At 46.3% G+C, this 25,995-nt stretch overlaps 1 protein-coding gene across 1 annotated transcript in view; it reads right to left on the bottom strand.

The window, feature by feature from the left end:
• GAD2 (glutamate decarboxylase 2 (pancreatic islets and brain, 65kDa)) overlaps window positions 1–23,632 on the bottom strand; it is a gene marked incomplete at its 3' end in the record, with an annotated part of 57,305 nt that extends 33,673 nt beyond the window's left edge. Inside the window, exons 1-7 of the mRNA XM_012002016.1 lie at window positions 23,050–23,632; window positions 22,265–22,324; window positions 21,933–22,082; window positions 20,644–20,877; window positions 15,916–16,006; window positions 15,242–15,354; window positions 10,124–10,239 (exon numbers count right to left, since the gene is read on the bottom strand). Coding sequence (XP_011857406.1) covers window positions 10,124–10,239; window positions 15,242–15,354; window positions 15,916–16,006; window positions 20,644–20,877; window positions 21,933–22,082; window positions 22,265–22,324; window positions 23,050–23,125 — 840 coding nt within the window. The remainder of the gene's footprint in view (window positions 1–10,123; window positions 10,240–15,241; window positions 15,355–15,915; window positions 16,007–20,643; window positions 20,878–21,932; window positions 22,083–22,264; window positions 22,325–23,049) is intronic.
• Between the last annotated feature and the right edge of the window lie 2,363 nt (window positions 23,633–25,995).

Below are 25,995 nucleotides of genomic sequence, written 5' to 3'. Positions count from 1 at the left end.
TAGACGAGCTAATGGGTGCAGCACACCAACATGGCACATGTATACATATGTAACAAACCTGCACGTTGTGCACATGTACCCTAGAACTTAAAGTATAAAAAAAGAAAGAAAGAAAGAATTGGGACAAGACATCTGGAAAGCTGTATCAATTATTTCAAGCCATTGCTGATTTCATCCAAATATTTAACTGAGACTAAGATTCGACTGCCTAACAGATCACAGGGTTTCAGGGACAAGCCTCTGCTGGGCTCGGAGGACACAGATTATTAAGACAGTCCTTAGTGCCTGGTGATCTCCCCTACTTATCCTCTGTCTTCGTTCCCCTCGCTCTGTCTACCTGGTGTGCTGGCCTTCCTGGTCTTCCGTGAGCTTGCTAAACTTCTTCTTGCCTCTGAGCCTTTGCCCTTGCAGTTCATTTTCCCGGAAAACCTTCCTTCGAATACTTACATGGCTCCCTCCCTCATTCAATGTAGGTCTCTGCTCACATATCACCTCCACACAGAGCTATTTTTATGACCATCTTGTAAAGTAGCTGACTACCACCCTAATCTCATCACCACTTGACATTATTGCAAATACTAGTTCACTGCGTGTCCACTACAAGAACACAGCAGGCTGCATCAGGGTGAAAACTTTGTCATAGCGTATAGTTGACAAATATTTGTTGAATCTGTTGACCACATGCTCAGAGAACAAGTCCAGAGAAATGTCACTATTTATTGCCATAACTATCTGGCCACGAAGCCCAATGTTGAAGTGTGGCTCTGGTGGACTCCGTGGACCCCAATGCCTCGAATCTAAGGCCCATTCTAAAAGCAAGACCAGGGGTCTTCTTGGCACCCGCCTCAGAACAATGAACTTAAGTGAATGGGGATCATTACATATTGTCCCCAACAAGTAGATCTTGAAGCCCAGCCTATCAATGAGCTGGAATCTGCCTATTTGACCCTTCCTCATGCTTCATGACCCCCACGCCCAATCCCTCAGCAATTGCAGTTCTGATCTTCTCCTCCTCCTTCACACCCTTCTGACACCTCCATTCGCTGGCTCCTTACACCCTAAGATTTGAGGGAAATGATAGCTATAGCTTCCTTAGAAAGACTGGTCACCTCTGTCCTTACTTCTGCTTGCCAATTGGCCCAAAAGAACATTCTCTTGCTAAAGCATCAGATTTACAAAGAAACTTGTGCTCTGGGAGACCACCTCATTGGCTTCTAATTATGATGATCTGGAGGGGAGGTGACCACCCAGACACATTTTTAGAGACTCTGTGTGATTCGCAGGTGATGTGGATCTGTACACAGGCACATCTGTGAAGCTGCTATCTTATTAGTCACACTCAGTTCTGACTACTAGATCAAGGTGGCCCCATTGTGAGCTTGTACCCTAAGTGTCAAATAAAAGGAATGATGTGTACCAGGTTAAGTTTAACATGACAAGAGATCCAAGAATGATCTTCAGTGACAAATGTGAACATCGGTACTGAGTATGTCTTCAGTCATTTTCATCACTCTGTGGACAACAGTGATTTCTATGATTTGTGGATCACAAAGAGTGAATGAAAGTGTGTAATGGAAAGAGGTGATCTGAGGCACAATGATGAGGGTTTGACACCTGCTTCTATTTAGGCAAATTACTTTCTCATCCTGAGCCATGATTTGCTCAGGTGCAATGATGAAATCCTCTCTTGGCAGAATTGATGTCAGAAGTGTAGCTGTGGCATGTGAGGTGGCTTACATATAATTTTTTGGGCTATCCCCAAAAAGGCTAGCCCTTCCTATCCTCCCATCCTCCTACCTAATGTGATACTGTCCTCAGATCTCCCTTCTTACCTCGAGTGGCATTTTGAAATCTTCAAACAAAATGCAAGTCAATCCCTTTCTTTCTTCTCTTTTGTGTGTGTGTGTGTGTGTGTTTGAGATGGAGTCTCGTCCTGTTACCCTGAAGTGCGGTGGTGTGATCTCAGCTCACTGCAAACTTTGCTTCCCAGGTTCAAGCGATTCTCCTGCCTCAGCCTCCCGAGTAACTGGGATTACAGGCGCCACCATCACACCCTGCTAATTTTTGTATTTTTAGTAGAGATGGGGTCTCACCATGTTGGCCAGGCTGATCTCGAACTCCTGACCTCAGGTGATCCGCCCGCTTCGGCCTCCCAAAGTGCTGGGATTACAGGCATGAACCACCGCGCCTGGCTAATTCACTTTATTTCTTAAAATAAATATATGTATGTAGGGAAATCTCAAAATTTTACAAGTAGCAGTCTAGGATGTAGACTCTCCCAAGGCTGTGGATCCTTGAGTGTTGCTCTGGCACTTTGGGAGGAAGGGCACATCCCTCTTAAGGAAATCACTGGCCCCGACTCCACTCTCCCTGCTGCCTCCGTCTCACCTGCTGGCTGGGCTCAGATCCTTCTAACGACAGTGTCATCTGTGAGGGGCTCACTGGAGCCATGCGAGGTGCACACTACCCTTCCCACGTATCATCTTGCTTCATCCTCCCCACAACTACAGGAGCTGGGTATCATCACCCCATTTTGCAGATGAGGAGGAGATGAAGGGTCACACCCTGGGAGGTAGCAGAGCAGGGCCTGTCACCATTTCATCAATTCCAAAGCTCATGAGCTTTATCACTAACCTGGAGAACAGTAAGTCTGTTCAGTCACTTTTGACCTGGCACTGGGAACAAGGGAGCATCCGTCATCTGGCGTGAATGGGATTTCAGAAGCCCTTTCCCATCCCTTTCTTCCCCAGTACAAAGGACACTTGCTGAAAGCAGGCACTGGGTATGTTCTGCCCACTGCTCTCTCCCCCCGCCAGAAGCAATGCCTGGCACCTGCAGCACTAAAGGAAGGAAGGAATAAAGGAAGCATCTCTCTGCACAGTGGCTGAGTTGTGTCTCACCATCTCACGCCTTTGCCTCTCCGAGTGCAATAGGAGTATCCCCAGGAGAGGTAATAGAGAGGTCTTACCTAGCGCTTACATCTCAGCATGGCTTTCGGGTTCTTTCCTGAGAAGAGGTTTGGATAGACTGAGTAGAGAAGAAAACAACACGGGAGTGATGAGGACCCTACGGTGAGAAGGAGGCAGGAATGCAGCAGTGGAGCAGGGGTGCCGAAGGTAAATGGATGTATTCCACAATTTCACTCACTGTCAATTCTGACTAAGGGGGAGCAATACATTTTGTGGAAGTCATCTGTTTCCAAATTGCCCAAACAGCCCTGTTTCCAAACAGGTCACTGTTTAAAAGAAATTTTTAAAGGAGATCTATTTTTGAAACTAAAAGCCTCTCCAATAATGATATGTGAAAGTCATATTTCTGGCCTGGCGCAGTGGCTCACGCCTGTAATTCCAGCACTTTGAGAGGCCGAGGCAGGGGGATCACCTGTGGTCAAAAGTTCTAACCCAGTCTGGCCAACATGGTGAAACCCCGTCTCTACTAAAGATACAAAACTTAGCTGGGTGTGGTGGCGGGTGCCTGTAATCCCAGCTACTTGGGAGACTGAGGCAGGAGCATCACTTGATCCCGGGAGGCAGAGGTTGCAGTGAGTTGGGATTGCGCCATTGCACTCCAGCCTGGATGACAAGAGCAAGACTCCATCTCAAAAAAAGATAAAAGAAAGCCATCTTTCTAAAGACGTGGTGGCCTGTAGGCCCCTGTAGGCCCAGCTACTCGGGAGGCTGAGGCAGGAGGATTGTTTGAGCCCAGGAGTTTGAAGCTTCAGTGAGCCACGATCATGCCACTGTACTCCAGCCTGGGTAACAGGGTGAAATCCTGTCTCTAAAATAAAATAATACACTAAAATAAAGCAATTTTGAGAATTACCTCCCCACAGAAGTGGATCAAAGTCACAAGGGGCCTCGGCAGAACATTGGCAATTGGTTCTGGGGGATGTGGGCGTGGGCCGGGCTTGGCGTGTGAAGAGTGGAGTGAATTAGTTAGGTGATGTGCCTAAAGATCCACTGTCTGTTGTGATTATGAAGAATATTTTTCCTAGATGAGGTTATGCTGTTTCGTGGAAGCTATTTCTGGAAGAGCTTGTGCCACACAAGAAGTAAGAGGAATTTGGAATTGAGCTCATAGTTTAGGCTTTCAAAGGATTCAGAGCTGGAGATGTGAATTATTGAGCTGGGATCTTTGTTTACTTCTAAACCTACTTTCAAGAGAGAACCTAAAACTCATCAAGTTAATTTTTGCCAAGCCTTTGTATGACTGAAGATTTGGGGAAGGGGGTGAGATTCCAGCAAAGGATGTGTTGAACCAAAGGATCTTTAAGATCACTTTCAATTCTGAGATTTTGTGATTCTATGTTTTAGAGAAAAGTAATCTTGGAACTCTTAAACACTTGCCACAGAAAGACTAGTTGTTTAATTTAGTCTTATTCAAGTTTTACAAGAAAACAGTTGATTCAAACAACCAGAAAAATGTAATAGGTTGCCCTCCTCATCAGCTAAGTAAAGCTCTAGTCTGTGTTGGTGGTTAGAAAAGAGATGGGTAGCTTTGGTGGGGTGCAACAGAGAGAGAGTGAAGGGTCATTTAGAAAACAAAATGACTCTTCCCTTCATGAATATGTGAACATTTCTGGTTGGATGCAGAAGGCCACAGAGTCTCGCTATGTCGTTCCCATCCCTATGGCTCTAAACATGCCAAGTTACAAACTCAGTGCTCCGATTCGAAGAAGGGATAGTAACGTGACCTGGTTCAGTAGCAGGAAATTAGCACGAGAATAACCAACGCGGGGCCAGTTGTGGTGGCTCACGCCTGTAATCCCAGAACTTTGGAAGGCCAAGGTGGGTGGATCACCTGAGGTCAAGAGTTCGAGACCAGCCTGGCCAACATAGTGAAACCCTGTCTCTACCAAAAATACAAAAAATTAGCCAGGCGTGGTGGCAGGCTCCTGTAGTCCCAGCTACTCAGGAGGCTGAGACAGGAGAATCGCTTGAACCAGGGAGGCGGAGATTGCAGTGAGCCAAGATGGCAACACTGCACTCCAGCCTGGGTAACAGAGAGAGACTCCATCTCAAAAAAAAAAAAAAAAAAAAAGAATAACCAACATGGGGAAATGAGGAAAATGGGATTTAAGAAAGGATGCTACAAATGAATTTAGAGCAGCTAGCCAAAGAGAGGCGTGCAGGACATCCAACCCAATAGATGAAAGAGCAGTGTTGGGCTGGCCACTATGCTAATCTCTTCAGTGATAGTATCCCAACAGTCCTATGAGAGGAGCATTAATATGACTTTCCTTTCCCAGATCAGAAAACTGAGGCATAGCAAGATTAAGTAACTTGTCCAGTGTCACACAGGTAGTACATGATAAAACCAAATATTTCAGCCCATGTTTGTCTGAATCCAGAGCCTATGCTTAGATTACACATCAAAGGAATTAATTTTCAATTCAATAAAATACACTGAATGCAAAAAAGAGTTTATAAAGAGTAGTGCTGGTATTATTGAGAAATTATCGAGGCTTCGAATCTGGCTCTGCCATTGACTGGCTGTGACACGCTGGGCAAAGTATCCCCCACCTCTGGGGCTTGGTGTTTTCATCTGTAAAACAAGGTGGGGCTTTTTTGTCTTTTTATTTTTTTTGATGGAGCCTCACTCACTCTGTCACCCAGGCTGGAGGGCAGTGGCGTGATCTCGGTTTACTGCAACCTCCGCCTTCTGAGTTCCAGTGATTCTCCTGCCTCAGCCTCCCAAGTAGCTGGGATTACAGGCACCCACCACCACACCTGGCTAATTTTTGTATTTTCAGTAGAGATGGGCTTTCACCATGTTGGCCAGGCTGGTCTCAAACTCCTGACCTCAAGTAATCTTCCTGCCTCAGTTTCCCAAACTGCTGGGATTACAGGCGTGAGCCACTCCACCCGGCCAAGGTTGTCGTTTCTTAAAGTTGGTTGATATTTATGCAGAGCTCTCTGTGTCCCAGGCACTGAGGCACAAGTTCTATAAGGCTCTCATTTGATTTTCCAGGAGTCTTGGGCCTTGGAAACCTCTCAAAATGCGTGAAGAGAGAACACCCGAAGCAGCGTCTGTCTTGACCCATGGCCTCCCTCTCCTCACTGAGTCAACACAGCAGCCCCTCCATTATCCTTTCTCCCTGCCAGCCAAGCAATTGAGGAAAGAAGCCTCCATGCCAAGATTGATGCTGTCTAGCCGGAGAAAAGGCATTTGAGAAATTACTTGGTAATTTTCTTTCTTCTGCCACTGGAGATCTATTTCTGGAGCTGGTGGAGACAGTGTGATTGTAAAATCTGAAAAGACCAAGAAAGTATGTGGCCTGGCCTGAAGCCAGAAGGAAGCTACACTAAATGATGAATTGAAAATAATGTCTGAGGTCTAGAGCCCAGAAGGAACTAGCGATGGGAATCATGTTACCTCTTCACCTGCAGCTTCAAAGGCAGGACTCACTTTTAAGAGCTTACCCGTGCAGGATGGTCAGGGTCAAGTGTTCAAGAAGATGCAGGATGGCTTTAAATGAGCTCTGAAAACCCCCTCCAGCCCAGCCCTATGAGATGATGAGAATGTTTTTTGGTAGAAAGAGAGTCACAAATTAGCATCAGTTTCACATTAAGCAAATAGCTCCTGGTGGAAATTTGATCAGGGAAGGTATAAGATGTTAAGTCAACTGATGAGTTGCTGTATATAAAGCTCTGTTGCTGAATCTTTTAATCTGGTTTCTACAGTGGTAGTCGGTGCATGGAGCTCACTGGTCTTGGACCCAGTAAACCCAGTTTGATCCTGGCTCTACCTGTGTAGCTAATTTCAGCCTCTTCATTTGTAAAATGCTAATAACAATCTCTTGTACTATAACGTTGCTGTGAGAATCAAAGTTCCATATATTGAAAGTGTTTTGGAAACTGTCAAATAGTAGTCAGATAATATAAGGTATTATATATTAGAAAAACAATTCATTTGTCAAAAATGATGAGGCAATGATAACTCAAATGATAGGCCAAAGTTAGAACCTATTGGCATTTTAGGAGAGCTTCATAATTCAAATGATCCTTCATAATTGTATGCATAGATAGAGACACAAGAAGGAGATGGGAGAGTCAAATGGTTGTTATATGGTCGAATTGTGTTTCTTTCTCAGAAATGAAGAAGTAGCCTGGGCGTGGTGGCTCATGCCTATAATCCCAGCACTTTGGGAGGTGGAGGTGGATTGATCACCCGAGGTCAGAAGTTTAAGACCTGTGTGGCCAACATGGTGAAACCCTGCCTCTACTAAAAACACAAAAATTAGCCAGGCGTGGCGGCACATGCCTGTAGTCCCAGCTACTCTACTCCAGAGGCTGAGGCAGGAGGAATCGCTTGAACCTCAGAGATGGAGGTTGCAGTGAGGCGAGATTGCACCAGTGCACTCCAGAGATCATGCTACAGCACTCCAGCCTGGACGACAGGGCTGAACTCTGACAAGCAAAAAAAAAAAAAAAGGAAAAAAGAAAGCAATTTTTATTTTTAGATGCTCAGACCACATGGCCGGATCTTTCTGGGCAAGTCTCAGTCAATTTATGTAAAGCATGAGGCTGAGAAGCTCATGCCCAAACCAGAGACGCCTGGCAGCGAGTACAGCAGAGTGACTTGCTGCTAGACCAAACTCATTTTAACTTGTGGACACAGCTTGGAAGCCAAAAGAAAAAGATGCCCAATAAAAGATCATCTGGACTTTTTGAGGCTGAGAATGCAGTAACATGTAACTATTTAGGGGTCCAAACCCATTTCAGGAAAATAGTAATTGAGTAGAAAAGTAGATCATGTTTTTCTACCCTTGGAGAAGCTGAGAAATGAAAGTTATCTCCTGGTGAGGCACTAGGTAGGGTGGGCTGAATAACAGATACTCTCTGCCACAAAATCATATCCTCATCTTCAACACTGTGAATATGTTACTTTACATGGTAAAAGGGACTTGGCAAATGTGATTAGATTAAGGATCTTGAGATGGGGGATTATCCTGGATTATCTGAGTAGATCCAAAAGAGGGAGGCAGGAGAGCCACAGATGGAAAGAGATGTGGTGGTGGAAGAAGAGGTCAGAGAGAGAGAGAGAGAGAGAGAGAGAGAGAGAGAGACATCTAAAGATGTTATGCTGCTGGTTCTGAAGATGAACTAAAAAATGTAGGTGCCTCTAGAAACTGTAAACGGCAAGGACATGGATTCTCCCAGAGAGCCTCCGGGAAGTATGCAGCCCTGCTTTTCCCGTTTTAGATTTCTGACACCCAGAACTATAAGGTAATAAATTCATATTGTTGTAAGCCACAAAGTTTGTAATCATTTGTTCCAGCAGCAATAGAAAGGTAAGATGCTAAGTAACTTTAGGCTGTGGTCTTTGCTCAATGTGACCCCTATACGTTGAAGAAGGACATATAACAAAACAATAAAACCCCAAAACATGACTGAAAACAAGATGCTTTGATAATTTGTTAACATGGAATTGCTAGTTTCCTTTAATTTCATGGCCACTGTTGTGGTAATGAACTGTATCCACAGGTTTCCAATCTGTTTCCTTGTCATGGACACATACAGGCACACACAGAGACGGACACACACACCTCACTTAAAATAAGACAGAAAAATTTCATGGTGGATCTGCATCAGAGACCCACCACGGTTCCCTACGCCTCCTGAGTGACATTTCCTTTCAGGAGTCTTCCTCTAGCCCCTTCCTCCCTCCCTGTTCCCTGGCCATCAGAGGGCTTCCTGATCGTCTCTGAGGCAGCCGTATTCCAGAACCCAGGCTACTGTGAGGCAGAGATCATGAAGGAACAGTCTTATGTTTTTGTTTTTGTTTTTTGAGAATAGAGTGTCGCTCTGTTGCCCAGGCTGGAGTGCAGTGACGCGATCTCCTCTCACTGCAACCTCCGCCTCCCAGGTCCAAGTGATTCTCCTGCCTCAGCCTCTCGAGTAGCTGGGATTACAGGCGCCCGCCACCTTGCCTGGCTATTTTTTTGTATTTTTAGTGGAGATGAGGTTTCACCATGTTGGTCAGGCTGGTCTCTAATTCTTGACCTCAAATGATCCACCTGCCTCGGCCTCCCAAAGTGCTGGGATTACAGGCATGAGTCACCATGCCTGGCCCGGTGCTATTTCTTTATGGTAACAAAACCTCTGGTCAAGTCAGCTAAAGATGGATGTTAAATCATTCAGGCTGGGTATGATGGTGGCTCACGCCTGTAATCTCAGCATTTTGGGAGGCTGGGGTTGGAGGATCACTTGAGGCCAGGAGTTTGAGACCACCCTAGCCAACACTGCAAGACTGTGTCTCTGTAAAAGACAGAAAAATTAGTCAGCCATGGTGATACACATCTGGAGTCCCAGCTATCCAGGAGGCTGATGTGGGAAGATTGCTTGAACCTGGGAAGTTGAGGCTGCAGTGAGCTGTGATTGTACCACTGCACTACAGTCTGGGTGACATAGCGAGACTGTCTCAAAAAAAAAAAAAAAAAAAAAAAAGACTCAAGGCACCATGAGGGCAGAATATCTATCAGATCAGTGGGCTGAGTTTTTAAACAAAAATCTGTGTCAAAGGCTGCTCTGGAGTTTTGCTTACATGGCCCTAGCATCAATGGTCCAAATGAGCTCACAGTCACTCTGCCTTCCCTCCTCCTCCCCTTCCCTTAACATGCAACTTGATTCCACAGAAGAGAAGGATAGGAACTAGAGCTAAAAACATTTTCCTTTATCTTTTTTTCTTTTTCTTTCTTTTCTTTTCTTTTTTTTTTTTTTTTTTTTTTGACAGGGTCTTGCTCTTTCATTCAGGCTGGAGTGCAGTGGTGCAATCACGGCTCACTGCAGTCTCAACCCCCCGAACTCAAGTAACTCTCCTACCTCAGCATCCGGGGATCATAGGTTTGTGCTACCACACCTGGCTAATTTTTTTTTTAATTGTCTGTGAAGATGGGATCTCACTGTATTGCCCAGGCTGCTCCTTTATCTTTGAGGGTTTTCCTGAATTTCAAAGAGTCAAGGAGGACACCCCATAGTACCACTCAGCTTTCTCCCCGATTCTCTCCCAAGGTGTCTTCCAGAAAGAGGGCTTCTGGGGATAATGCATTTCCAGCCACCATTCCTTCAACTAGGGCTTTATGGAACATGACCTTAAACTTGGAAGGAGCAGAAACACATACATGCTCAGACGTGAAGGCAATGAGCCTGGGAACAGCAGCCATTCCTTTCTCCTTGACTTCCGGGAACATCTTAAAGCGCGCGATCATCATGGCATACATGTTAGATATGGCGCCACCTAAAGGGCACAGCAACACACAGTTACTTTATTTATTATCAACCTCATTTCACATGCAAGCAACATTCCTTATTTCCAGTGACCTGAGTCCTCCTTGGACTCAGAAGAAAACCCTATTGACTATCTTTAAACTGAATCCTCAGACTCAAAGGCGCTACCCCAGAGGGCACTTTGGGACAGGACAGGTGCCACCGCCACACCCCCTCTCAGTCACTAACTGGAACTGCAGTGGATTCTACTCTTGTTGGAAGCCCTTTGAAGAGGGTTTTTAATTCAAAAGCAAAAGGTTTGCCTCCATCCCAGCTTGTGAACGTGGTCATTCTGCATAAGTTCTGTAAAATCCTGCTTATATCCGAATGGAGAAACCTTTTTTTTTTTTTCATTTCAACTCATTCAGTGCCTTGCACTTGGATTAAGATAAATCAGTTGTTACTGGTGTAAGCTGTTAACAATTTTTTTTTTTTTTTCTTGAGACAGGGTCTCACTCTGTGGCCCAGGCTGGAGTGCAATGGCACGATCTCCACTTACTGCCACCTCCATCTCCTGGGTTCAAGAGATTCTCCTGCCTCAGGCTCCCAAGAGGCTGGGACCACAGGCATGCGCCATCACGCCCGGCTAATTTTTTGTGTATTTTTAGTAGAGACGGGTTTTCACCACGTTGGCCAGGCTGGTCTCAAACTCCTGACCTCAAATGATCCACCCGCCTCGGCCTCCCAAAGTGCTGGGATTACAAGTGTCAGCTACCACGCCTGGCCTCATCAACAATTTTTAGTGAGCAGCAGTCCCCAACCTTTTTCGCAGCAGTGACGCATTTCGTGCAAGACAATTTTTCCACCTATGGAAGGTCGGGGGCGGGTGGGGGTGGGGTGGAGAATGGTTTTGGGACGAAACTGTTCCACCTCAGAGCACTGGGCATTAATTAGATTCTCGTAAGGAGCATGCAACCTAGATCCCTCGCATGCGCAGTTCACAATAGGGTTCATGCTCCTATGAGAATCTCATGCGGCCGCTGACGTGACAGAAGGCGGAGCTCAGGCGGTAATACTGGCTCGCCCCTTGCTTACCTCCTGCTCTGCGGCCGGGTTCCTAATAGTCCACAGACCTGTACCGCTCCACCATCAAGGGGTTGAGGACCCCTGTCATAAAGGATATATCTCCAATTCTATCTTATCGTACTCATCTGTTCATTCCTTCTAAACTAGTTCTTTCCTCTCAAAGACATCATTGAAATAGAATTGTATTAGCTAACAAAACTCATTTCATAATTATAGAAAAACTATAATTTTTTTAGAAAAACAACTAAGAATTTTCAGTCCATATTGTGTTACTTTTTCTGTGTCATCCAAAGGTTGTCAGGGATTCCACACCATAAGATTTGTGTCTTATCAAGAGTCTCACTTGACAAGCAAAGAAAACCCAGGGCTATTGGGAAGTTTAGGATGTTTGCAATTCAGGAAAGACAGATTGTTATGAATGCAAATTAATATGCTGGCATGGAAGACGTGAGGCCATGGGGCAGAGTGAAGGTACTGCCTCTCCTTCCTGCCCAAGGGGAACACCCCAAGCCCTGCTGTCACGAGAGTGTTGTGAGTTACTCTCCTTCCTGGTGGCTGAGGAGCAGGAGGGCTCCATGTCAAGCTGAATGGCCCAGGCAGGGGTATGACCTTTGCCTCTTGAGCCCTGCGCTCTGACTCAAGCAGGCCGCCTGGCACACAGCACTCATCACCCAGATCCATGCCTCTGTCCTCAGCCAAAATAAGGGCGATTCCTTCCTTTCTGGACTCCAGAGACGCAGGAGAAGCAGAATCCAGGTCACGCCTGCTCTGAGCAGACACCTGGCCTGAAAGGCAGACTGTAGGATGCTGGAAGTGGGGTCTGCTTCGAAAGGAAATTCCATCCTAGCTCATGGTTTTGGCACTTACTGACATTGTGGGCAACATAATTGTGGTGAGGGCTGACTTGGGCATTATAAAGTGTTGAGCAGCATCCCTGGTTTCTACCCACCAGATGCCTGTAGCACCCCCTCCCCCAGACAATCAAAAGTATCTACAGATATTGCCAAATGTCCCTTGGGGAGAGCAAAATGACCTTGTTTGAGAATTTAGTTGTTCTTAAAGAGGCTGGAGAAGGAAGGAGGGGAGAAGAGAAAGGGGAAGACGTATCCAAAGAAAGTGCTCTTCACATGCATTTCTTCTGAGGCTTCCAGCCCTGCCCTCCCACACGTCACTCTGCAGCTCAGCCGTCCTCTGGCTAAAGGCTCAGCAGCCCTGAGTGAGAGAAAGAGGCTTCTGGGCCTCTGGGCAGAGAAGACCGTTTTAGAGGCATGAGGACAAATGCGTGAGCCCTACCTGCTCTTATTTCCTATGACTCCTCTAAGAAAGGATGTAAAAGCAAGTGCTACTTTGGGTGACTGAGGTGGGCAGATCACCTGAGGTCAGGAATTCAAGATCAGCCTGGCCAACATGGTGAAACCCCATCTCTACTAAACATACAAAAATTGGCTGGGCGTGGTGGTGCATACCTGTAATCCCAACTACTCTAGAGGCTAAGGCACAAGAATTGCTTGAACCCGGGAGGTGGAGGTTGCAGTGAGCTGAGATCGTGCCACTGCCCTCCAGCCTGGGCAACAGAGTGATTCTCTGTGTCAAAAAAATAAAAAATAAAATACATGAATAAAAGCAAGAGGTGAAACATTATGAAAACCCTGTTAGCTAGGAAAAGGTCTGTGACTAAGCCAAGCTTTCTTTCCTAGCCGGTCCTTAGTGTTTGTGCTTTGTGACCTGCTGAGCAGTAAGGAGTGCTGCATGTTTCTCTGGTTCCCAGTGTAGGTGATATCACAAAAGCAGATTTCTTCTAGGAGTCCTAAAGGACTTTCCACGAAGCATGAAGCCGTTGGGTATTATCGATGGAGGTATGAGGCAATATGTTTTAAGTCACAGACCTAACTCTTCACATTGAGTCCCAGGGAATGAGACTTTTAGATCCCAGACACATAAAATGTGTGGCTTTCTCTATCCCCACCCCTTAAATTGTAAGACCGTTTACTGCAGGAGCGAGGCTGGATGCTCCCGGGAATAGCATCCATGGCCAGTAAGGTGGTGATGAGCCATGTCTCCTCTGTGATGTCTTGTAGAAAGCAGAGCAGAAACAGGTTGCAATGACCTTTTCTGCTGTCTCTTCCCAACTTTGCAATGTCTGCATTGCCCTGTAGTGTGACATCTATGGCTTGCGTCTTGGGGTAAGAGTAAATGCGTCTTTAGGCTCCAAGGAAGCCTATAATTCCCATGCTCAAGCTGAAGTCGTCTCCACGTGAAAATCCCCCATCATCAATGAGGGTGGAGGGTAAGCTCTGAGCATAGCAGAACTGCCGAAGAGAATTCTTTCTCTGGGTGTATGTTTTCTGGGGCATGTAGGTTTTTCAGACCAACCAGGTAAATTAGGCCCAGCTCTTAGTCAAATCAGTCAAATTTTCAGGGTCAACAGGTACAGTTGTTCTCTCCCTCCTCCTGGGGACCATAAAAACTTAAGGCATGGGAATAAATTCAGCATAAAATAAATGCAAATAAAAGAAAAAAATAGAGCCCAGCATGTTCTTGGTTCATCTCAGGGACAGATCAGTCCTATACCCATCACACAAGGGTGGGAAGAAGAAAGGTAGAAATGACGTGGATCTCTGTACCCCACTTCATTCCTCATGAAAAAGTGTTTTCAAAGCATCAGGCAATGATGACAAAGCTCCCTCAAGAGGCATAGTTTTCCAGAGGAAAACTAAGTACTAAGTGCCCTACAAAATAAAGGCTAGCATAAAATTCATCACAGCTGGTGTTCAATGACTTTAAAAGGCTAATTTTCCCTTCCATTTAACTAACACCTTTTCCTTCAGCACCTGAAAAATTGTGCTATATATTTAAACACATAAAATAAAATAGCTGATCAGAGCTTGCAGGCAAACATACTTAAGCCCTGGTCTTGGGGTCACTCTTGCTTACTTATTTTTTCTTTCCACTTTTTCTTTTCTCCCCCACCCCCGCCTCATCATCTGCGTGTCTCTGTAGATTTGCTGAAGAGAGATCACAACCACTTGGCCTTTGCACTGTCTGACACAACGACAGGTGTTGCTCTGGCCTCTCTCTCAGGTGGGTCCTTTCTCAGCGGACTAATCAATCCCGCTCCTGCCACTGATTAGCTGATGATCTGCACATTGGGTTTCTTTTCCACGGGTCAGTGACTTTCTTTCCATTGCCTTCCTAACTTCTATTTCTTTTCTTCATCAAACCAAGGTCTCACACAGAACCGTAAACCAAGGACACAGCTTTTTGTTTCAGGTTGATTCTCTTGGCTGGAAGAGGTGTAAATAATGGAGCTTAGAATGCAATGGCTGGTGATAAAAGGCAGGATGGAAAAGACTGAATGGCATGATAAAGAAGAGAAGGGATGAGAAAGCTCTTGAAGAAATCATCACCCTCTTTTTTTGCTCTAAGAAATTCTCTCCCAAGGCATGCTCTGTCCTCCTTGAAATTAGTGTAAATCCACTTTGCTGCTTGTTATTTCAAAGACAGAGTGATCCATATGCTCTATGGAGTAGATCTACCTTGCTATGCACCCTTGAACAGCAAATGCTTTATTAAATGAGGCTACCCATTTCCTTTCACTAATTCTGGGAAGAGCGTCAGAGAGTGAATTTCCTTATTAGGAATCTTGATTCCTTTGTTCCACATTATCCGTACATCCTGCTTGTAGGATCACAGTAGAAGCACTGGGTAAGTACCATCTCTGATTATGCTCGCTTTGCACACAAATAACTGCTGTTCAAGCGTGGGTTACTTAGCTTGGAGGCATGTTCAATGGTCATGTGCACTTAATCACATTCATTCTTTTGATCAACACACAGTCTATTTAACCTAAGCAGAGACACAGGCTAGATACTTAATCTTCCCTAGGTTTACAACAAGGCATTGCATATTAGAAGAAAAGACACAAAGAAAGTTGAAATATCATGTACCGGGAGAAAATATCCCATCGCCGGAGCCCCCTGGCCAGCCAATGATTTCTCTCATTTTCTTTAGTGTGACATATTCCAAAAGCACAAATACTGGAGCAATTTCATAGGTGAACCTGAAATGTAGTAATGGCCACATTTTACCTCTGTAACTCAAATACATGATTCACAATCATTACAATAGCTACAGAACTATTTCCTTTTTCAAAACATACATTTACAAGCGTTATGATTATAACATTAAGCAGAGAGAAAATTATTTCAAAAAGGCCTTCCAAAAGGTTTATTTTTTCTATGTCCCTACAGTCAAGAGCTCCAATTACTAACATAACACATAAAAGATATTTATTGTATTGAATAAAAAAAAATATTGCAGAGTAACATGATTTAAAATATAATATCTGGTCCCATTTGTCTTTGACATTATGCACAAAAATAAATCAAACATGTCAGAAAAAAGTCTCTTTGGTGTTTTAAAAATTTTGTTGAGTTTGATTACATGAAAGATATATCAGAACTACTTTCTGTTACATTAAAGTGAACACTCACACTTCAGAAGTTTGTATCACTATTTTAGTGGCTATTTAATAAAAACAGATTTTCACATAAGACGTAAAGACTATGGAATATCACTAATAATTATCCTAAATTATATAAAAGCACATTTGGCTACTTACATGTTAGTATTTGCTGTTGATGTCAGCCAGTCTGCTGCTAATCCAACCATATCCAATCCAGTGGAAAGTTGATTGAAGTATCTAGGATGCCCTGAATAAAATGGAATACCAGAATCAGGATTGCCTCCAATGAAAATAAATTCCTCTCAAACACATGATTTCTCTAGCTAAAGGACCTTGAAAGATCTGTCAGTAACAGGAAATCTGTAAGTAGAAATCCAACATGTACACACGTGTGTATGCGCAAGAACACACACACACATACACATGCACATACACACACACCATAAAAGCATTTCCACTAACCACGAAGACTACTTTAGCTTTTGATATTTCTTAAAACATACCCTATAAATCTTCCTTTAATCATACCCTATAAAAAATAACAAATGTGGTTTGCAATTTGCACACGAATTTCTTTTCTATTTTCAATATTTTTGCAAGCTAAAATGCTACTGCAACCCACAGCTATTCAGACAGGTTACTTCTCATTTACACTCATGCTGCCAGAAGTCCTTTTTTGTTGCAGTCGTTCTGAGAATCAGTCATACCATGACATCCGCCAGGCATGCCAACATTCATAATAATATCAGTGACAAATGGCTAATGATTACAAAAGACAGGGCAAAAATGAGAAAATAGGACACTCCGCTGAGTGATTTGCCCTGGATTCAAAAGGTGATAATTGTCTAAAGATGGCATGGACAGACAGAGCTAATTCTTGTCAATTCTTCTTTGTTAATTATAAACAACAGAGCTCCTTCATAGTTGTGCTTTAAAATAAGGTCACATACAGTCAACATCACTGTTTTATCAACAAGATACATAAAGATATATTCAATGGACTGATTAGTCCATTGCAAGGCTTATCTAACTGACTTCTAGATCCCTCTAAAACTCTCTAAATGGACTGACATCCACATTCTCCTGAGGCTATTATTTAAAATGTGATTATAAATATGTCATTAGCATTTGGTTTTTTCCTCTTGCTCCACAAAAGCCTGTCATTGATAGGTCCGTGATTTGCACAGCAGCAAAAATTTTAGAAGATGGGCCATTATGGAAATAACATCTGATAAAAAGGTATCTTCCACATCCTGGACATCTGTCTAAAGCCTGGGATGTGATCGTCTCTCCTCTCCTGCACAGGCGAAACAAGATAAAGGAAGCCAATGGGGAAGAGCAGGGACAAAAGCCAATGGCTAGCTTATCCTGCACTGGAGTGCTCTCTTATCAGCCTCAGGCATGTGGCCGGAGAGTTAGACACGGGGAAAAGATAGAAGCTGGGAAGGAGCACATTTTAGCGGGATCAGGACTTGTGCATCTACTGTGCGTTCTCCAGCATTATTTTATGTCCTTGTGGCCTCATGGGGTACCTTCTACCTCTGACGCTGACCCCCTCAGTTTACCCATCCACGAAGGCTGAGAAGGCCTTTTTGCTGCTGTGGCTGCTGACGTCTGGAGCAACCCTTTACTCCTCTCTGCCTCACTGACTCCCCATTTCATTATGCTCGCAGCTGAAATCACAGCCGCTTCCTCCCTCCCGATGCTCCTTCATTCCTCCATTTCTCTTTCCCTAAGCCTTTTTTTTTCAAGTGAGGAAATTAATAAGAATGATCAACTGTATCCATTAATCTATTCTCCCAATTCATATGCATTTTCTGGATGAATGTGGTGTCTATGATTAGACAGTATTTAACTCTAGGGAAACTTGGGAATGAAACCTCTGCATAAGATGGAGAGAGATTGTGATGGGTGTGTTGTGCCTCTGGATATCAGAAGGCCAGTCCACCCTGATGATAACTTTCTGTAAATGGTGAAAACAAGTTTGACGCTTTCATTGCTAGGTTTCCCTTCCTCCCTCTATATTTTTTGACCTTGCTCTGCCATTTCACCTGAATCTCTCCTGCCTCAAAAATTTCATTCCCTGATCATGATGTGAAAATAGGGAGGGAGATGGTTTAACAGGTCAGATCAACAGGCCCTCTTGATGTCTAGCAGAAATATACCCCTAATGACATTTGCTCTTGTCCTGTGGCCCCTACAGGCTGCTTCCCAGGGCTGCCCAGCAAATCCAGGCAGGGCTCTCTCCAAGGAATTGTGAGACCTGCCCCCATCGGTCAGCTGTCCCTGCAGCCCTTGGCTTCCTGCTGCTGTCGCCACCCTGCCAGGCCCTGTGATGGGAGCAGAGCACACTGCGTCAGGCATCCGGTGGCCACACACAGCCTGTGCGGCCAGGAAGGTGGTGAGCTTGAGATGTGAGAACGGCTGCTTAGACTCAGGGATGCTCCCTGCAGACTAGCAAATGAGCCCGGAAGGATGCGCAGACTCTGGGAACAACCAGCCTCAGGCAACTCTGACCCTGGTGCTCACGATCAGTTGGAAAGAGGCCAAAAGTCGGTCCAAACTGCTCTTTGTGTCCTGGCAACACTCACACTAGGGCGGCCTCATCTACTGTCGCTTAATTCCCTTTGTCTGATGGTTTGGTAAAAGATTCAGGACCACATTTAAGTCCTACTGTTCCCCAGCCAACACCACCACCACCAGCATCAAATCTAATGATCTCCGCAAATGAAAATTATTCTGGAATTCTATCATTCTCTGCTCAGTTTTCTGTGTTCCAACATTTCTTTTTACAGAGGTAATTTTAACAATCCATGAAGACTTCATTTTCCCACTGCCCTTCACTCCTCTCTAAGCTTGGAGCCCTAGTGGAAATCAGGTTAAGGTCTCTCAGTAGAAACAAGATGATAATATGCATTTTATAAAATCATCTCTTGAGAAGCATTAAAGTGTCTGGTAGTAGCAGGGATGGCAACTAATTTGAAATATCCTAAATAGTACTAGATGACAAGTATGACAGTTACAGCACAGAGATCTATAAAGTTGCCAGCTGAATAGAGAAAATGACTGCCGTTAATGTTTTGAAATGCTATTTGAAGGAAAAGGCCAGCAGACTAAATATGTTATGAAAACTACTGAGAGATTGAATTGATATGCTTAGAAATCCAACTTAATCCATCACATTTTTATCTGAACTTTAAATAAAATGCATTACAGTGATACCTAACAGTTTCACAAGCATTATGGCAAAATCTGAGTATTGAATTAGCCCATCTTTTCCTGGCCCTAAATGCAACACTGATAGACAGAACTATTATTTTCACTGACTTGCAGCTCCCATTATCTTAACTCTTTAGACTGCATTTCAGGCACCACTAGCTTTCAAGGATGAAGACACAAAACATTCCCAAAGGTTCTTTTGGTTTGGTAGCAATACAAACAATAGGTAGCAATTTACTATTAACATATCTAAATATAAGGTATGGGGAATGGGTCAAAAAAATGAATTAAAAGCATCACTCAGGATTGCACTATGAATGCAGGAAAAGCTGAGGAGGGGTAGGGAAATTTTTAATGCCTGGTATAAACATCACGTGGGTTCCTTATGAACGCTGAGGATGATGTCTAATACACCTTCAAAACTCCTATTCCACAGCCTGACTTTGATAGAAATCTATGTCCCAAGGCTTTTTGTATGCCTACCTTTCTTCTCTGTTGGTATAAATAATGTGAACAAAAAGAAAAAAAGAACTAAACTTCTCACAGCAAACATTTTAAGAATGTTTGTTATTGATTAGCATAATACTGCTAATTCATCAGCAAAAAATTTGCAATCTAAAAAGATGACGTTTCTATGGTGATGTTGATGTCATATTTCACATTTTTTATTTGCTAGCAAATCTTTTAAAGGCTACACATCAATTTAGATCCATAAAGTTCTCCCCGTCCCTGGAAATTCATTCATACTTATTTTTATTGCCTTAATGAAATGCCATGCCATCGTGTATCAGGATGATTAGAGACAATGTAAAAAGCGAGGTTAATCAAGACCTGGGCAGATGAATAGCTGACTTTGTGTAGATAACATGAAAGCTCGGAATGCACCCAAATAAATGTTATAAACGAAGCTGTAACATGGATGGAATATAAAGAATCCTGTGAAAAGCCAAGAGACCACAAAAGCACATTTAAAAAAATTTCCCCCTAAGGATATCTGATTTGCCCCTCCCCCCTTTTTCCTTTATCTCACATACACAGTGGCTGGGAGGAACACACATCCATATATAACATGGCTGAATTGCTAAGCTAGCCTGTATCATGTCTGCTTGTGTGTTGTGCACATCTCCTTAAAAATAAGTGAAAATCTGAATTCAAATCTGAAAGGTTGGCCTTTTAACACAATGTGAAAACATCCCTCCTGCTCAATGATTAATAGGGTGGTGAGTCCTGTTTCTGACCAGTTTTATGCCAAAGAAAATACCAGCACAGCGCTGGTATTCGGGCTTTTGTTTGGATCATACATTTTTGGAGCTTTTATTTCCATATTCTCTTTCTCCATTTGAGTTCTTTCTGCTGGTTTCTGCTGATGAATGTTTGCTTCTACACCAGTGGTTAATCTCCGTGTCCAAATACATGCAACGTAAAATCTGATGATTTACACTTAAATCATGTTTCTGACATTATCAACTTCAGAAGCATGAGCAATAACAGTGGAAGGTGTTTTGGATTAGAATCATTCTAATAATGACTATTTTTTACGTGATGAAAATAACTTTGCAATTTTGAAAATATCAGTAACTCCATCAAACAAAACATTTTATAGAAAAAAATAAAATAAAAATTGTAAAAGAAAAAAGAGCTTTATTATTTTCGATGAGACAATACCTGTTTTAATTGCATATTTTAGAGTTGTTTGGCAATGCATCAAAATTTCCTCCAAATTTTGTGGTTGGTCTGCCAATTCCCAATTATATTCTTGGAGAAGCTCATTAGGATAATGGAAATCAATCACTTTGGTTGATCTATCGAAACTTTTCACCACATACTGAAGTAAAATGTTCATAACATCTTGCAGAAACGCCAAAGTGGGCCTTTCTCCATCACACGCCGGCAGCAGGTCTAAAGAATGGAATTAAAATGCCACATTTTAATTTTACTGTGAAAATATTCAAGGCAAGATCTTGATGAGGCAATAACATTTCTTTGAATTGAGAGATTTCATGTTAAATAAAGCTTTTGGAAACGCAGAACATTTTTCTTTAAAAGGGAGACATTTTTCAAAGGTGAAGGGAATGAATGAGAGAAATTACGACTTCTCCTCTTCCCCAAATGACTGCATTTCAATTCATAACTTATATTGTTTACTTTCTTTTTTTGAAGAGCGTGTGTCTGCGTTTATCTGCTTCACAGGAGTTCGTCCTAAGGGTTGTTTCTCAGTAAGCCATCTTACGTGTTTACGGAAATATTTCACGTCAGAAGTGTTTGTCTGAATGCCTTCAGGCAAACCAAAGTGGAACAGGCGCCCTAGTATCTCTGGTCGGCTAGGAAGGCCCGCTGTTTCTAAAGTCAGTGTGTGTGTGTGTGTGTGTGTGTGTGTGTGTGTGTGAGAGAGAGAGAGAGAAAGAGAGAGCATGTGCGTGTGTGTGTCTGCATGTGTGTGCGCGGGCATACATTTGGGAGACGGTGTGTAAGCGCACGGGGGTAAAACTTGGCGCGCGGGTTTCATGTGAATGGAATCGTTCTCTTGTGCGATTGCAGCTACAAATCACTCTCGTGATCTAAAGACCTAAAAAAATTATGCAATTCTGCATTCTCGGGCACATTTGGAAACCGAGTCCCACCAGAGGCCCCAGCGGCCTAGGGAAGCCAGCCGTCATCGATTCAGTGCGCGCACGAGCGCCTGGGCCATCGGCCACCCGCCACCCCAAGGGCCGCGCTGGAGGAAGAGCGCCACGGCCTCAGAGCCCTCTTGGAGCTCAGAGGCCAGGTTCGGGGGCTTGGACCCAGCGGGCAGGTCCCGCATTTCTCGCTTTCATCTAAAGATTCTGGCAGGTCCAGCCTCCGCCGCCACCTCGACGCCCCTGTCGGGTTCTCAGCGCCGGGTCCCCACCGGCCGAGGTGGGCGGGGCAGAGAGAGGGGCAGGGGCGCCCCCGGGCTCCGCGAGAGCCTTTACCTGTTGCATGGAGAAACCCGTAGTTGACATCCGCTTTGGGGCAGCTGCAGGGCTTCTGGTCGCAGGCGCAGGCGGCCTTCCGGGCGGCGACCCGCGGGGGTTGGCTCCCGCCGCTCTCCGCCGGCTTCTCGGCGTCTCCGTAGAGCAGGGCTGGGTAAGGACACCGAGCGCGGGCCTCGTCTATCCTCCGCCGGGCCCGGCTCCCTCGCTCCCGCCCACCCGCAGCCAGGAAACCCCGACTCCGCTGACCCGGATGCGGAGGTGAGAAGACGGCTTGGACCCCGCGGGCCGCCAGCGCGCGACCTTGCCCGCCCCTGTCCCTGGGCACTCACCGCACAGTTTGTTTCCGATGCCGCCCGTGAACTTCTGAGCCACTTGGCACCAGGCTCGCGCTGCAAGGAAGGACAGGCAGGCGGACAGCGAGGCGGAAAGAGAACAGCAGACGGACGTGTGAAATTTCGTTCTGTGTGAACATCAATCAGTCCCGGGTCCCGGAAGGGGCTGCATTCCTCCTGGGGGCCACTCAGGACTCGGTGAGGCCGGCAGGTGCGGGAGGCAAGCGGGAGCCTGGCAGCCCGGGCCAGCCCTCATTTACTTGATCTGTTTCCCAAGGAGAAGCCCACACCGCTGCCCTTCCAGGTGCCAGTCGGCTCAGGCAAACTCCTCTCCCTGCCAAGCTTGGAGTTTTCCTAAATACTGAAGCTATCCATTTTTTCGCAGGCTGTCTTTCTAGACCAAGAAATCTCTCACCTTTCCCATTTTTTTTTTTTTTCTATCTTCACGGTCACTCCGTCCCTCCCCAGGGTCCAGACACCTGGATCTTAGCAGCGCCCCAGGCCCATGGATTTCCATGTCCCCGAGACACCGCGGTCTTTGCGGGGCTCTTCGAACCTTCTGTGGAAGGGGCCCGAGACTATTTGGGCGTCTTCCCAGGGGACAAGAGGCTGTAGAGGTCTTGAGCTCTTAGGCCGTCAAGGACTTAGCCCAAAAGCAGGGAGACGCGCCCGAAGAAGTTTCCTGTTGCGGGTGGAAAAACCTCCTTCGTCTTCTCCGTAGCCCCGCAAACCCCAGACCACCGCAAAACTCTCCCGCCGCAGGTCCCGGTTCTCTTTCCTACCTGTGCCGGGATTGTCGGAATCCCCGGAGCCATTTTCCGACCCGAAGGACCAAAAGCCAGAGCCCGGAGATGCCATCGGCTTTGGAGACTGGAGCAGGTCGCCTGCGAGTGCGAGCTGCGGGCGAGCTGCCTTGGGCTTGGCCCTGTGCGCGCGTGCGTGCCCGTGTGGCGGGAGGAGGGCACAGCCCGAACACCGGCGGGGCCGAGCGGCGAGGGCGGGTGTCACCCAGGAACAGAAAACGCGCGTGTCTGAGTGTGCGTGTGTGTATGAGAGCTGGAGACAGGGTTTAGGGACGTGGCAATGCTTTGGAAGCCGGGAAGCCTTAAAAGGGACGGGTACTACCTAAGGGTCCTCGGAGCCCGGACTCGGGAAAGCGCGGAGAGCCCCAGAGCATTTGAGGGAAAGGGAGTCCAGTGGGGATGAATGAGGGGGCGGCGGAGGAAAAAAACACGGGAGAGGGAGGGAGCTGAGTCGTGAGGATGCGAGGCAGACCGTGCACGCCAGCTGGAGTCAGAGTGAGGGGGTGGGAGGTGTGCCAGCGCGTCCTCTGGCGAGCCAGAGGCGGGAAGTGCGGGCGGCCGCTGTCCCGGGTGCTGCCACGGCCGCTGCGCGCCAGCGTCAGCGAGGGGCAGACTGGGGAGATCTCGGCGAGGCGGGGAAGCGTGGCCCAGAGGGGTTTTCTGTGTGCATCGATTGGGGTGTTGTTTGAGGTCTAGCTCCTGCTGAGGGGAAGGAAGCGGGGTTCCCGCGCCGCCCTCCTCCAAGCGGGTGCTGAGGTCGCTGCGACCTCGGGAGCTTGCGCCCCGGGCCGGCATCAGGCGCCGTTCACGAGCCTGGGGAGGGGACGGCGGGGGAAGGGCTCCTACCCGCTGATGGGCTCATTTCAGCGCCTTAGTAGAGCCTGACGCCTGCCTGCTGAAGCGCGCCGTCCCCGGGGGCGCACTGTTCCTGCGCAGCCAAGGGCTAGATCGCGGGACCCACCGTCCAGCCTCTGAGTGACGGCTGGGAAGAATGACTGCTGATTGAGGCAATTAAAATCCACGCTGGAGTCTAGAGGACCTCGGGCTGGGGGAAAAAATAAAACGAATGGAAACTTCTTGAAAGGGAACGAGACAGAGCGGCCAGAGTGGGCAGGATTGATGGCGGGTGGGGGATGGAATCAGGGTATTTGGTGACCTTGGCCCGCGGAGGCGTGGAAGGGCCCGCGGCTGGCGTGGAAGGGGAATCTGTGTGTGCCTGGGAGGAGAGAACAGGGTTTCCAACTAAGCAATCTCGGCTTTCCAAATCTGAGTAGGAAAGAAGGCATCGCCTGAAGGGCCCTCATTTCAAGGGACTTCAAACCATTGTCCCCACTCGCCCCGAGAGAATCTTCGCGGCAGCGCCCGGGAGCGCGAGATTGGCTCTCTCTGAGGCGTATTAGTAAGGGTTTTCTCTTTTTCTAATAAGAAAGGACGAGAAAGTCAGAATCTTTTTCGATGATTTCCTTTCTACAAAAAGCTGTTACAGACAGGGAGGACGCCCTGAGGATTGGGAGCCCTTTGACGGTTTACGCTGCATTCTCTTGGCAGTGGAGATGAACTTCAAGTGCACCTCGCATCTCCGGGGCTCTGGGGGAGAGGGAGGGAGTGAGAGAAGGGAAAGGGCTGCCTGAGGTCGGCTTCCCGAGGCGGCTGCCTTCCCCGCGCCTGGCCAGAGCGCCTGTCATTTCCATTGTGTTCACAAGCCGTTTTCTTTCTCTGACCTCCTGAACCAGCTACCAAAGCTGCTACCAAAACAGAGACCGGGGGATCCCGTCTGGGCGAGCACCTCTCGACCCTCGCTTAGAAGGGACATCCTGGGGCACATGTTGGACGCATACAGGCCCAAGTCCTCTATCCTGGAGCACAACTGTCCCTGGTCAATTCTCTCCACAAAGCGCTGTCTTCTGGCGCGCCTGAGTCCAGGGGTTCCCTGAGGAGTCATGGGATCCACACTATGGCAGCTGGGTCCAGTCACCAGTTTGAGAGCAGGGAACCAGTGGGGCCTTTATAGGGTCCTGCCGAAGGCTGGCGCTGAGCGCGCTAGGTGGAGAAGTCCGGACCAGGCTGTGGGAACCTGGGTGGTCGAAAACTCAGGGCTCAATTTGGCTCCTCCTTTTCGCTTTCTTGGCTCTGACACTCCAGGTCACCACGATAACAACTCCGGAAACCTAAAGACTTGCGGTTCAGCCATCTGCACTTCAGGCATGGCAGCTCTGCAGCTCTCTCCAGCCTCGCAGAGGCTGGTTCTTTGTTGAAATCCATAACAAGTCCTGCAAAGGTTTTGCTTCAAGCCAGCAGTCTAGGGTTGCAGAACTTTCTACTATGGATGAGTGATTGAAAACATAAAGGTTCTTAAAAATAAGCGTTTAAAACACACAAAACCCCCAAAGAAGAAACAGATGAAAACACCCGAATTTAACTGACTTTTTTTTTCTTTTTGGTAAAGCAATGGCTTCAAGTGCTACCGTTTAAACTCCATTAAATCTCACAGCTCTGGAGTACTTTCGATCTAATGGTGGTATTTACATTTTTTATTTAAACGCACCCTACTTCAGATGCAGACGGGGATCTGATTTGTCTTTGCTGAAGGCTGTCCCTCCCTAGACGGTAATTTGCTTTGTAATGACTTTCATTTCACTAAAGAGCCCATTCCCCCTCTCCGGGACTTGGGGTTGGAGATAACAAAAGAGCTCTGGGAGGTAATAATTACAGTCATTAGTTCACAAAGGAGGCAGCCAGTGAACGGGAAGGGAAGGCGGCCAGTGCTGGGGGAAAGATTTGGAAAGCCCTTCCTCAGATGAGGGAGACAGACCCAATCCTCCGGCTTGTAGGGACAGTTTCCTTAGGTGTCTGTGGTTTACTAAGATGCATCTCAGGCTCACCCAAAGAAGAGTGTCTGGCACACATTTTCCTCTGTCCTTCCCA

Source organism: Mandrillus leucophaeus, unplaced genomic scaffold, assembly GCF_000951045.1.
Source record: "Mandrillus leucophaeus isolate KB7577 unplaced genomic scaffold, Mleu.le_1.0 Scaffold673, whole genome shotgun sequence".
In the NCBI taxonomy this organism is placed as follows: Eukaryota; Metazoa; Chordata; class Mammalia; order Primates; family Cercopithecidae; genus Mandrillus; species Mandrillus leucophaeus.
Note: the sequence above shows the minus strand (reverse complement) of the source record. Positions and strands in the feature narration are given on the sequence as shown.